This window comes from Pinus tabuliformis, chromosome 6 (assembly GCF_031772625.1).
Source record: "Pinus tabuliformis cultivar Carrire ecotype Pingquan chromosome 6, CPIR1, whole genome shotgun sequence".
Lineage (NCBI taxonomy): Eukaryota > Viridiplantae > Streptophyta > Pinopsida > Pinales > Pinaceae > Pinus > Pinus tabuliformis.
Window position 1 is genome coordinate 76802082 of NC_142292.1, and position 14350 is coordinate 76816431.

At 40.8% G+C, this 14350-nt stretch overlaps 1 protein-coding gene across 1 annotated transcript; it reads right to left on the reverse strand.

Moving 5' to 3' along the window:
- Positions 1 to 900: 900 nt before the first annotated feature.
- On the reverse strand, positions 901 to 3524 carry LOC149257335 (uncharacterized). The gene is made up of 3 exons (XM_089369562.1): positions 2778 to 3524; positions 2323 to 2690; positions 901 to 2113 (listed from the first exon to the last, which is right to left on the reverse strand). The coding sequence occupies exons 1-3, from the start codon at positions 3522 to 3524 to the stop codon at positions 901 to 903; spliced, it is 2328 nt and encodes a 775-aa protein (XP_089225688.1).
- Between the last annotated feature and the right edge of the window lie 10826 nt (positions 3525 to 14350).

Genomic DNA, 14350 nt, shown 5'->3' on the forward strand with positions numbered 1-14350 from the left:
TTCCCTCTTGAAATGTCTGGCAGAGATCAAGCTGGCTCCTCCAAGCAGCAGAGTGTCGTCAGCAAATTGGGCATGATTAATGTCTTTCACCTTGTGAGTAGTTCTGAGGCCAGGGAGTGTTTGAATTTGCTGATTATGATCTAGTTGGAAACTTAACACCGAGGCTTGGACAGCATATAGGAGCGGAGACAACGGGCATCCCTGTCTCAGGCCCCTAGAAGCTTGGAAGAAATCAGTAGAACGGCCATTAACCAAAGGCGCAATCCAAGGTGAGGCAATACAGGCTTTCACCCAGTTGATGAAGTTTGTTGAAAAGCCTAGCTTCTTCATCATGGCAAACAGAAAATCATGTCTCACCCTGTCAAATGCGTTAGCCAAGTTGAGCTTAATCACCATGCCTTTCTCCTTTCTTTGGCAACTAGAGTGGACTGCTTCTTGGACCAGCACAATGTTACCCAAAATCTTTCTGCCTTTTATGAAACCGCCTTGATTTTCAGGGATGATATCTGGCAATATGTTTTTCAGCCTGTTGGCTATTATTTTGGAGACCAACTTATAGCTGGAATTGCACAAAGATATTGGCCTAAATCTACTAAAGTCAGAGGCGCCTTTCTCTTTTGGGATCAGAGCTAGGAAGGCTGAGTTGATGCCACCACCTATCTTTACACAATTCTGGGATTTTCTGACCATCCTCAGTAGATCTTTTTTTATTATTGACCAGCAAGTCAAAAAGAACCTGACAGAGAACCCATCTGGCCCTGGGGCTTTATCAGGCTCCATGTTGTTCAATGCCTCCTCAAGCTCTTCCATACTAATCGGAGCTGTCAGCATATCATTGTCCGAGTCCTTGACATAATTGGGTATTAAATTGATCAGATAAGAGTGGGGATCAATAGCTGGTTATTCAGGAGCTGAATACAGATCTTGGAAGAAGGAGTATGCAGCTCTCTTGATGCCTTCGAAATCCTTAATCACTGTATTTTGGTGTTGAATCTCTGAGACTGATTTGAAGTTCTTTCGGGCTTCCGCTTGCTTATGAAAGAAGCTGGTGTTCTTATCGCCGGATTTCAGCCAGAGAATCCTAGACTTCTGCCGCCAAAATTCTTCCTCCTCCCTGCTAGATCTATGAACCTCTTTTTGGAGCTCGACTTCTTTTAGTAGCATGCTTTGAGAAACAGGATTATGCTCCATTTCTAGTTGATGAGCAGCAAGCCTATTTATATTTTCTTTTCTTTTGGATGTTGGGGTTTGCAGTCTTTTAGCCCAATCTTTAAGATTTCTTTTTAGAACCCTGATTTTCTCTTCCCACACAAAGAAAGGAGAACCGTGGACGGGCCTATTCCAAGAGTCGGAGACCACATCTTGAAAGCCTTCTTGCTGGATCCACAGAGGGCTGAACCAAAAAGGGATGGGGCCAAGATTGCAATCAAGGGAAAGCTCGAGAAGAATGGGCTTATGATCAGAGGTGAGATTTGGGAGAATTTTAGAGGATGCCATAAGACCGCTAGTTAGGAAAGATGAGTGGACAAGAAATCTGTCTAGACGGGCAGCAATATGGTTGGGGGCTGTTCTTTTGTTGGACCAAGTGAATTTTCCTGAAGAAGGTTTAATATCCTCCAGGTCCCAGCCCAACATTATGTCTTCAACCCATTCTCTGGCAGGATCCCTGACAATGGAACCTCCCTTTTTCTCATTAATATCAAGGGTGACATTAAGGTCACCTGCAATTATGATATTCTCGGGGTTTTTCTCTAAAAGAAATGAATGAAGCGAGTTCCAGCAGATTTTTTTCTCACTTGGCAAAACAGGAGCATACACATTAAACATACTTACTTGCTGACCAGAATCCTTGTGGAGTAGCTGAGTGAAGAGCCAGTGAGCGCTGCTTTTTTCTTGAATAAAGTCATATATGGTGCTGTTCCAGAAGGTGGCTATTCCACCAAAGGCACCTCTTGCACTAACCACTTTTCCATGACCTTTGTTCCAAATAACTTTACTAGAATGGAGGAGAGAAAGATCCTCCAACTTTGTCTCCTGGATGAGGAGGATTTCAGGCAAGTATATTCTCACTAAATCTTTCAGGGCTTCCTCTTTCGACCTGCTGCCTAAACCTCTGCAGTTCCAGGAGACGTATTTCATTATTTACTTTTGTGGGGAGAGGAGGCTCCCATTGGAGCCTTGTTGCTTTTGCGCCCAGATCTGGTATTCATCATTGATTTGAGAGTTTTTTGGGATCCCTAGAGGACATCTTTGTAAGTTTCTTCCTCTCTCTGTTTCTTCTTGGATTTCCGCCCTCTAGTCGTCTTGATTGGAGTGGCTAACGAATTGTCAGATTCAGAATCTCTCTCTTCTGAATCACCTTCGGAGTCTGAGGCTAGACTAATGTGTTCTTCATTGCCTTCATTTCCTCTCTGACATTCCTCGGGTGAGGGAACTGTTGATTCTGCTTCTTTTGTTTTTCCTTTTTTCTCCATATTTCCGGTTTCTTCTTGGTTCTCCTTATCATCCATCTTTTCTCCAGAGGGAGATCCGTCTTTAGAAGCAGCAGCGGCTTTTGGATTGGTGTAAGGCTTTCCCGATGGGGCGGTGGTTTTCTGTCCGGGAGGCTTTGGGATAGCCTTTCCCTTTCTGATTTCTTTCCATCCTTCTTCTTCAACTGTGTTCCCTGTTGGGGCTTTTGGGCAGTTTCTCTGGAAGTGTCCATGCTCATGACAGGTTCGACATTTGAAAGGCAGCTGCTCGTAGTCCAATTTCTGGTAGTGCTGCCATTCTCCAACTTTGAGTTTAATCGCTTCTAGAAGCCCGGCTTCCAGATCGACTTCTACGCAGATTCTAGCACAAGTATATTGGCCCTTGTGATCAGCTTTGTCAATGAATCGACCCAGCCCATTACCAATCTTCTGCAGAGATTGATAGCTCCAACAGTGAAGAGGGAGATTGGGTAAACGAACCCAGACCGGCGCCTCCTTGGGGACATCAACGGATGGATCAAAATCAGGACTCCATTTATTGAGATACAATCCCTGATTTCCCATAAAGTACGGCCCGTTTCTGAAAACCAGGTCGCGATCTTCCTTGGTGGTAAATTCAAAGATGAAATAGCCTCGCCCTACAGCATAACAAATCACATTATTTTCCAGCTGCGGTCTCCAGTTTCGTTGTATCCAATCGTCCGTGGTCTTAGTGGATGGCCATCGGCCCATAAACTGCCCTACCAGACCTCTGTCAGACAACGCAAGAGCGATTTTAATCGATTGCTCCTCTGGGAGTGCTATCTCTGGTATTTCGTCGAGCTTTTTAATGAATTTCGGCACTTCAACGTGCTGATGCTTCTTCCCTTTCTGCGATAACAGTCTTCTGAAGGCATCTGCAGTGGATAATGGAGGGGTGGGAGCGGACTCCCCACCCCCGGGACCGCTCATGGCAGCGTCCAAGAGCTTGGCGGCGGCAAACCTACAGTCAGCTTCAGAACAGCAGCGCGTGCGATCAGTGATACACCTGGTCTTGCAACTCACATCACACATGTTAACTGACAACTAACTCAAGTATATATGAGACTGAATTTGAATTAGAAACTTTGACTAAGGCACAAGTCAAAGAAGTCATTTCTTACTACAATTTCAACATTCCCTCAGTGGATGTGAGCTTTAAGTTTTGTTCATTGGAGTAGTTAAATTATTGCACTCAGCCATGTCAAACATATTCAACATATCTCCAATGTACTTCTTCTGAGAGAGAAATATAAAGTTTGATGTTGGGTTACTTCAATACCAAGATAGTAGTGAACATAGCCCAAATTTGTCATTTCTTTCCTCGGTTTTTTCTTTATGGATGCAATGTAATTGTCATTTTCCCCTGTGATTAGAATATCATCTACATACACCACAAAATATACAATTGTTTTGCCAACTTTCTTGAAAAATAAAGTTGCATCATCAATATCATAGCGTTTGAAATTGAGTTTGAGATACTCAATCAATTTCTTGCACTAGGCTCGTGGTGCTTGTTTGAAGCCATACAAAGATTTTACAAGATTACATACTTTATGTTCCTGACCCTTCACAACAAATCCTTATGGTTGGGACATAAAAATTATATCTTTCATATCTCCATTCAAGAAAGCAGTTTCTACATCCATGCGATGGAATTTCCAACCGTTTTGAGTTTCCAAGGCAAAGAGTGTCTGGATGGTAGCCCATTTTACTATGGGGGCAAAGGTCTCCTCATAATCAGCCCCTTCTTTCTATGCAAAACATTTTGCCACAATCCTACCTTTATGCCTGTCAAGTGAGCGATATGCTTTATACTTTTTTTTGAAGACCCACTTGCACCCAATCCTTTTGGTTCCCAATGGAGGATCGACCAACTTCTAGATGCCATTCTTTATGAAAGCATCATAATATTTATGCATCGCTTCTTTCCATTCATCATGAATAGCGACTTATTTGAAGGAAATTGGTTTGAAATCTATAGACAAATTTAGTACATAATCATAAGAAACATCCATATCAACAAGTGAATCAGGATCATCTAAATCACCTCCATTCTATCTCGTTGAGCTTCTTGTTCTTGTCTTTCCGACCATATCAGGATGAACACTTTCAAGTATCTTTGTGATCCATTTTGGAGGACCTTTCTAAGATGGCTCAGGCTACTCAGTTGTCTGAGATGGGTCCGAAACAAGATTTATCCTCACAATTCTACTCAACAACATTGTGAGTCTTGGAAGATTCAAGAAAGATCACATCTCTAGATATTATAAACTTCTTATTTACTTAATCATAGAGACAGTATGCTTTGGAAGTTTCTGAGCACCCCAAGAAAATATATTTTTGACTCCTTGCACCAAGTTTTCTTATTTGTTCCTTAGGTATCAAGGCATAATAGGTGGAACCAATAACCCTGAGATGCTTCACCAAAGGAATGTTGCCATACCACATTTCATAGGGAGCCTTTTTCTTAATAACATGAGATGGACACCAATTCTTTATATACACAAAACATAGAATTGCATCAACCCAAAACATCATCTTAACATTCTTGAAAAACATCATTGAACGTACCATATTTAAGATTGTCCTGTTCATTCTTTTAGCTACTCCACTCTATTGGGAATTATAAGGAACGATTGTTTGATGTTTGATCCCATGCTGGCGAAGATAGTTTTCAAATTCATTTGAAGTATATTATTTTCCATTATCAGTACGAATAAAGCCAATATGAGATTCTGAATCATTTTCAATCCATGCATGAAAGTTCTTGAATGTTTCAAAAGCTTTAGATTTGTTCTTTAATAAATAAACCTAACACATTCTAGTGTAGTAATCAATAAATGTCATCATATATTTATGACCATTTGTAGAAGGAACAAACATTGGGCCACACAAATCAGAATGAATGAGTTCAAACTTTTTATGTGCTCTGGAATGAGAATCATGAAAATTTTGTTTCTTGTGCTTTCCTTAGATACAATCATCACATTGCTTAAGTTTCCTAGGAATTGTATGCAATCCAGTAACACCATTTTTCTTCAACAAATGAAGGTTGTCATAGTTCAAATGTCCAAATCTAACATGCCATAAGAGACTTGATGGAAGTGTACCTTCCTCTAGTGAGAATTGTATGAAACGTTATGTGCACGAGCATAGGTTCCTTGCAGCTTTAGAAGTCTTTCTTCTTCAGTCCCTATCATGAAAAGTGAGTTGTATGATGCTTTTCTGACCTCAACCTTGCCATAAAATATGTTAATGGAGGATGTGGACCAAAGATAACAATTTTCTCCTCAACTCTGGTAAGTAGAGTACATCATGTAGAAGAAAGTCTAGAAGACCATGCAGTTTGATCCTAATGGTGTCAAGCCCTAATGGCTTGAGTTTTGACTTATCTGCAAAGTAACCTTGCTCCATCAACATTGTTAGTGAATTGTGCAAAGAAATATATTATAAAATTCATGTGGCAAGTTGCTCTTGAATCAAGAAACCAAACATCTTTCCATGAAGCAAGTGAAGTATTAAATAATTCTTCAGTTACTCTAATGTTGCAATGTACCACAACATAATGATCCAACTCGAGTGCTTTAACTTTCCCTTTATCTAATGATTTTCCTTTCTCTTCTTCTCTTTCCTGCCTAATTTTGTCCCATGAGAGCTTACATATGGAAGCATCATGGTCGTTTTTGTTACACTGTATGCAATGAAGATAAGACCATTCTCCTTGGAAATGTTTGTCCCCCCTGCCTCTAAAGTTCTTCTTTCCACATCCTCTTCTATTACCTCTTCCTCTAGAAGAATCTTATGTGTGATTCTTCTCTTTGTATGCAAGGAACACAACTTATTCAGAAGACTGAGGAGATATCTTCTTCCCAAAATCCTTCTCTCTTTCAACAAACTTCTTCTCAAGGGAGTCAAAGGAAATCTCCTTAAGTTTTCCACTTGCTTGCAATGACTAAAGATAATGTGAATAGGTGGGATATAGTACCTTGACATAAGTTATGATAGGAACATCAATTTTAACTCCAATAGCTTCAATATCATGCATTATGACTCTTATTTTTTGATGTTGTTAACGGTCCTAGATCCGCCAACATGTTAGGGGATCTCCTCGGTAAGGAGGTCCAACTAGACCTCAGACTGTTTGGAATAGGAGTCCCAGCAGTGGATAATACAGTAGTGCCTTGACTGCGGTAGTGCGAAAAGATAAGAAAAATAACTTTTTCGAAGCAAGTGTGTGACCTTACGGCGAGTCAAGGGAGATGCATGGGGGTTATAACACATGGAGGGGGGAAAGATAGTGTGTCCATTAAAAGCCTGTAATAGTACGCAGCCTAAAAGGAACACAAAAGCATAATGACATCACGGGCTAGAAGCATAGTAGTCCACAATCCAATGTGATGGGTTAAACCAACAACACGTCTCAACAAGATTCATAAAATCATATACAAAATAGTTCATACACGAATGTGTAAGTTAAATAGCATACATTGCTAAAGCAAACAGAATAGTCCAACTACGATAACAACATATACATGAAAACATGTTGGCTCCGCCAATAGTGAAACATTACAGTTAACATTGCTTGCTCCTCCAAAGAGATGTACTTGCTCTCCACTGTGGAGAAGCCAAGGCTCGTCACAATACTCTCCAAGCCCTCTCTAAGAAATGCCTAGCAAAATATCAGTTCCCAAAAGCCTATTCTCGAAGTTATGAGGTTCTATTTATAAAAAAGGGTGGGGTGACCCTTGACATTCCCCTTTGTGACTCTTGGATTACCCTCATGACTCTTCAACTTCATTGCATAACTCTTTACATTACATATGATTGTTTTCATTCCAATAATGACACTTCGAATTTCACTTTACATCGTATTTACAATAATAATACATTTTCCACATATACACATGTGGGACAAAAATAGGCTTGAGTCATCCAGTAAAGACACCACTAAGACTCAGACAACTATAGAAAGACCAACTCGGCAACATCCTCTCAGTGATCTTTGGTGACGAACTGATGCCAAGCTTGGTAGTGTGCAATGGTGTCTGCGTAGTGTTTGGTGACGTATTTCTGGAAACGAACCCTTTCCTCCATCACATCCAGGTATACTGATATGGAACCTTTGTCCAACTCGTCTTGTAACATGCCTGACACAGTCTTGAGTGTGGTAAAACTGACGACATACTTCTGCACGTTCTCTGCATTGATCTGCAAGTCTGCATTGTTGGTTGTGTGCATCAACTGATCGAAATACGTGTCAATCTCCAGTGGGACTTGGTTCTTCTCTTTTTCCTCGGCGAGTGTTCCAATTGATGGGATCTTGTGCATCCTCACCATGACATCCAAACTCTTGAACAACCATGTGTATGAAGCCTCAACACTGGTGATGAGCAGCGGGAGTTCTGGATCAAACTCTCGAGGCATGCTTTGTCCAACTCTGCCTACAGCTTCATCATCTTATGTAAGTAAAGTGAGGCTTCCTTGTACCTCATTGTCCATGTATGTACATGATCAACAGCAGCATGTATGTCTTTGAGCATGCGTGCAATCTTGTTGCAGCACTGTTGATGTCCACGTAGATGGACAACTGCCTTGTGCACAGTGACAAACTTGTCATACAGTTTCAGCATGACTGACTCAAGAGCCGATACTTCGACAAGTATTGCTTCTTCATCTCTGCTCTAGCGGATCTTGTTGATTGTTCTTCTCTATGCCTCGTTGCTTGCAAGTCCTTAGTGATGCGCTCATTTTTTTTCTATCAAAAACTTCACACTTGAGCTCATGGATTCAGCATAGGCCTTCATAGCATCGGCTAAGGCAGCTGGATGTCTTCGCACATCTGACACAATCACCCGTTCTTGAAAGTGAAAAGGTGATGCATCATCATCCGGGATGTGCGCTTTGTGTGCCTGTACAACCCTATGTTGTGACTCATGAAAGGCTATATTGTACACATATGTTCCTAGATCATCCTCTAGGAGAACAATCTCTCCTTTTTCACTTGGAACTTCTCTGCTACTAGAGCTGGTGAAACCTGTGGAGTGACCTCAGTTGCTTTTGGCATGAGTTCGGTATCCTGATCATGTTTCAGTGGTACCATCTTCGTGTCCATCTTTTCTACCATCGATTCATCCTGTTGAGCAAGTTAGTGTTCCTACGTCTGCTCACCCTGTTCATCATCTGTTGTTGGTAGATTTGAGTCTTCAACCTATATCGACGTAGTTTTCTCTGTCTATGCACCTTGCACTTCCTCCTATTCTTGTTCCTGTTCCTGCTGTGTTTCCTTCTCTCTTCTACGCAACCCTTGTTATTATTTGAGCTTCTGCTCTACCTCCTACAACTTTCTCTCTATTTCTTCCAATATTTTCTTATCTCTCCTTTTCTTTGTTTCTCTCCTTTTGTGTTGTTTCCTCTTCGCCTCTATCTCCAAAGCTACTTTCTCAACAAGTGGATCCTCTTTAAACTTGTAGATTTTCTCTGTCTCTGTGCTTTTGGTAATCTTCCTCTTGCCTTTGTCTTGTGCAGGTTTGCTGCTTGTTGATGCTCCCTGTGGCACTGCTGACTTGAGCGATGTGAGCCATTCTACAAACATGCTGACCGGTTCATTGAGCCTAGAGGAGTTGTAGAAATACCTCCAAGGATGTTCCTCTGGCCAATGACATGCCCCGTGGATCCATGGGCAGTACACCTTCACACAGTGTTCTTTGCATATAAAATGAGGGTCATATGGATTGAAGCTCCTTGTGCCGAACTTAAACTTCTTGAAGTCCTTGACCTCAACATCTACATCTTTCAAAGTACATATCTCATACAAGCCAATCCATAAAGGAAGAGTGGGCCATGGTGCCTTCTTCCTCCTGTGCAATCGAGTTGATAACCTTGTGGAGATGTGGTATGCAATCTATTGCATGACTAGCTTGTCCGTGGCAAACTTTGGCAACACATGCGGAGGCTTCTTTGCATTGTACATTCTGATGAAGGTGCCATTAGGTGAGGCGTACTAATCTGCAATATTAAGCAATGCCTCCATTGTTGTCTGGGACATGCAAGGTGGACCCTATTCAAAGATCATCGTGTACAACGGGGCAATGAAGGGGTCAGATAGTCTTTCCATGACTCCTTGGTAGCTGCACTCATAGAGAAACTTGCAATATATTTTCACATCATTCTTTGAAGGTGTCCATGCCCAACCCATGCCATCAAACTCTTGACGGGCATAGATTGCATCAAGCAAGTAGGTGGACATGAAGAATCTTTCTTGTTGATCCTTGGGTGGACTCTGGGCATTTGATACATTCACTTTCAGCTGAAGAGCCAACATGTCAGACCAGTTGAAAGGCTTTCCTTCCCTTGATAACTAATCCAATAAAAACACCCAACTCTGGGGGAAGGTCTTCACGCTCTCTTGGCCATACAAGTGACATGCAAAAATGACCAAGAGTTGGTAAGCCTTCCTGAGTATCTTTGTCTTATATATCTAGTTGGGTGTCATCCTAAACTTGGATGGCTCTCTAACCCAATGCTTTAATATATATCTTGTGCTCACGTTGTTGTTGGGAGTGTAGAACGATGCATCCTTATGGTTCACTGGCTACGGAAAATGATACATATGTTGATAATCCTTTGTCATGAAGATAGCAAGCTCTACTCCATTAACACTTCTCAATATCATCATCTCAGGTTCAGTGTGTGAGACAATCTAGTGGATCATGTCTGCACATGGGAAGGCGGGAAACCTGTATGCAACCTTGTACAAGCCTGAATTATGAATGTTGACATAGACTTATCGATCCTCTAGATCTTCCTCAGAGCTTCCTGTGAATATATTATTGATATCTTCCCATGTGATCTTGATGTCTTTCTCAATGAACAGATGTGTATCTGCATAGACAGGCAAGCACATAGACACATGTTCAACCACATGCCTAGTACTGCATTCAGTTATGTCCTTTGATCCAACTCTCTTGGAGGCCATTTTACCTATACTACTGAGAAGCTGCTCAACACCTTTTGTACCTGGAGACAAAGAAGACACTCGTGGCAAGCCAATGTTGGCTTAAAAAACATCAAGCAACTCAAGGATCGAGTATGCAACAAACTCGATAACTGTTGTGCAAGATTCCATAATTGTGACTCTGAGAGGTGGGGAAACTATCAGTTGGAACCGTTCATTGCGCAGCCCTAGCTACCAGTGAGACTTGATGTTGATTGAAACTGTGTAGAGTGCAGTCCAGAGAGCTTGACCGTGGACTGGAACTGCGAAATATACAGTTCAGTCTGGCTGAGTTGCTAGCTAGAACTGCGGATTGCTAAATCCCAGTGGGAAACACTGGGCACTATCTCCCAAAACTACACAGAACTATCGGATATGGTAGCTCCGCCAACCCTTCCCCCACATTCCACTTAACCAAACTTTAAATACATACTCGCACCCATGTATTAACAAGGAACATGCAATGGTGCGACGGTGGAGTGCTCTAGTGTTAATACATAGGTTTGTGGTTTGAACTTCCTAGAGACCCTACAGGCCCATAAGAAATTTTAGTATGCCATGAGGAGGCCACGTGGTAGCCAATCATCGGCCCACATGGCGCTCCATTATTGGCCAAATTAAAAATCAACCAACCAACCATAAACACCAAAATTCGAAAAACCAAAAGGAGCCATTTGGTGAAATCCTGGTGCGCAATGTGTCAATTGGAACCATGAGCTTTGACCAACGGATGTGATATAATATTAAAAGTCATTAATAAATCTTTCAAGTCCACAACCTTTATCGCAATCGGCAGTTTGGCCATGTCAACCCTTAAGACTTGCGATATGACTCCCGACGAGGCGAACACGATATTACATAAAGGTGTATTCTAATGGATTTGTCGAGTCCGCATATTATATCGCAATCGATGGTTTGAATGGAACATCCCTTTGCGATTATGCAAACATAATGGTTTGCAATTATGTGATGAATACGATATTATATTGAGTTGTATTACAATGGTGCAGTGGGTCCGCAATGATATCGCAATCGCAGTTTTCAAGTGTGACATTCCTTTGTGATACATAACTTCTGATGTGGTAGTTCTGGTATGGCAGATGCGATATAAAAATAGAGCATATTGTTATGGAACCAGTGGATCCATAATACACATCGCAGTCGGGCGATTCATCGTGACACATAATAAAGTGATAAAGCTGATTTCTCCAATGCACTATGAACTTTTATTATATGCGTTGGGAATTTTAACGGGTTTCCATGGTTTAATACTCCCTCTGCTTGTTTCTTCAATATCACTATTAACTCCTCTTAATCATTATTTTATGCTCCTCCGTTATGTGTTCCTCTTTACTCCTTCCGATGAACTTCTTCCTCTTACTCTTTGGCTTCACGATGATTTCCAATGGCTTCACTGATGGATTTCCTCCTTGGCTTCTTACTCTTGTTGCTTCATGGATCTGCTCTGCTTGGCTTCACATCATCATTTGGTATCCAGAATATTTCCATATTGACATCAATGACAATCTAGATAAACATTGGTGGAAGTTTGTTGGAATGAGGAGAAAGGTTTGATTCCTATGGAGTGTTATCCGACCTGCCAACAAGTTTTTAGTGGCCACTAAAGTGCCATGTGGAAGCCTCTGTCTAGGCCACGTGGCAACCTCTAGTTGGTCCACGTTTCACACCACTTACAAATCACCTTCAACCCAATCAGCGCCTCCATAACCTGCCACGTGTCTCGATGTTATTGACTCTTTGAATCCCAGTCACACTTGCACAGTTAGCAGGCTGAAGCAATTGTACAGACTGTTGACTAGGAAACCTGCACAATTTTTGCCAAAATTTGCATGTTTGGGAAATCAATCAAAACTCGTTTCCGAGAGCATACGACCTCCATTTTCTGTGAAACAAGTTGCTCCAGATTCAAAACGAAGAGATCTATGCAGTCGTTCTAGTTTCGAGCCATTCCGAAAACTTTCATTTTTGAACATATTTTTTCTCACCAGATCACTCCTCCCCACTAGAAGCTTTTGGACCCAAAAATCTCTTTATTACTGATCAATTAGATGAGGGTACAACCCCATCACCCTTCCAGTCTCAACCCACTAGAATTTGCTTGAATTCAACAATTTGAGCTTTTCATGAAAACTGATCTTTTTCCTTGATTCTGAAGACCCTGTCTTGCTGTTGTAGATACCATGTTGCTGCAATTTCCCAAAATTTGCAAAACAATAATTTGTCCTTGAAGGAGAAAACGTATTTCCTCCTCAGTTGTCAATCAAAGGAAACTTAAACAAATTGAATTTCTTCTCAACTCAAACATTGTCGACTTGAAGATATTTAGCTTGTCTTGCCTTGTACTTGGTTCGACTCTTGACCAAGTGTTTTCGCCATTGCCATGCACCATTTTGAAACCCCCAAGAAGAACTTGTGGAACCTATGCCTTCTTTTTCAAATTTATTTGGCACTTGCTTTTTGACCTTTGCACTCTTTAGCTTCGGCATCTTGTTCCCATCACTGTTCAATCGTGATGTATGTTGCTGCAATTTTTCCTCATCTTGTTTACCTCTTTTAGGAGGCAACATGTTAGAACCTTGAAATAACTTATTAAAACCATTAGCAACCTTAATGAAATCAGATTTTTCATTTGATGCATTTCCTTGAAAGGCCTCATTCACATCATATTGATGTTTGAACATTAACAAAGCAAAATTTCGACTTGCTTTCACAATTCTCTTCATTTGTCCAACATGCATAAGAGACAAACTCATCTTATTTCTATGCGCTCTAACTACATACTCATTTCCTTTCGAACAAGTGGTTCTTATTCTCATGGCGATGAAATATTTCCCTCCTATCATAAAGATATGGGCTTCCCAAAACAATACCTGAAATCTCAAGTGGAACTCCATCATGTTCAACTTCTTCAAGAAAGTTTACATTGATTACAAATCTTAGGATACACTTATTTGTCACATGCAAATTTCATTCTTACATATCCAGCCTAAAGGATAAGGTCTTGGATGTACAACGGTTTCTAGATTTAACTTCTTGACTAAGTCCTCAGAAATCAAATTTACTTGAGAACCACTATCAAATAGTGTATGTGTTTTGGTATGCTTTGAAACAACTCTAATATGGAAAATTTCAATTCTTGTTCATCATCTTGAGTATCATTCAAACAACTTGAATAACTAGTGCTTGCTATGTTCTTACCTTTCAAATCCATCGTTGTAATTTTGGTTTCATCCCCTGAATCAGAACCTAAATAATGTTCTATAATTGCAGTTGTTTTCTCCTACTCTTTGTTTTTAAGTTTGTTGGGTCACATTTCTAGATGGAGTTTCCAACAATGGTCTTCATCATGGCCATTTTTCAAATAATGTTTGCATGTGATTTTTTATTTTTCCATTTTAATAGAAGCATTTTTCTTCCCTTTTCCCTTAAACTTACCCTTTCGTTTTTCTCCAATTTCAAGGGAACTCTCACTTTACTCATCTGAAATATTTTTCCCTCTTGCTTCTAGATGTGTGGCTTGAACGCAAACCTCATCTAAATTTGCGGGCTTGAACATGAGAATAGTGTGCCTTAGATAACTATGTAAACTTCCAATATATGTTAACAAAGTTCGATGAGTTGTCAAATCTACACCTAATACTAGTGTTCTCCTCCAAAACTCTTGAATATAGTTTTGGACTGATCCAAGTGGATATTGGTGGCCACCCACCTATTCCACTTGGACCCGCACCATTGTTTCTTTCAGTTTTTCAGTTTCCTTATTTCTAGCACAATTTATTTTTGGCAGTTTTTCAGGTCCTAAACTTCTGGAGCCGTTTTGAGGCCCTAAACGAATTATTTGGGA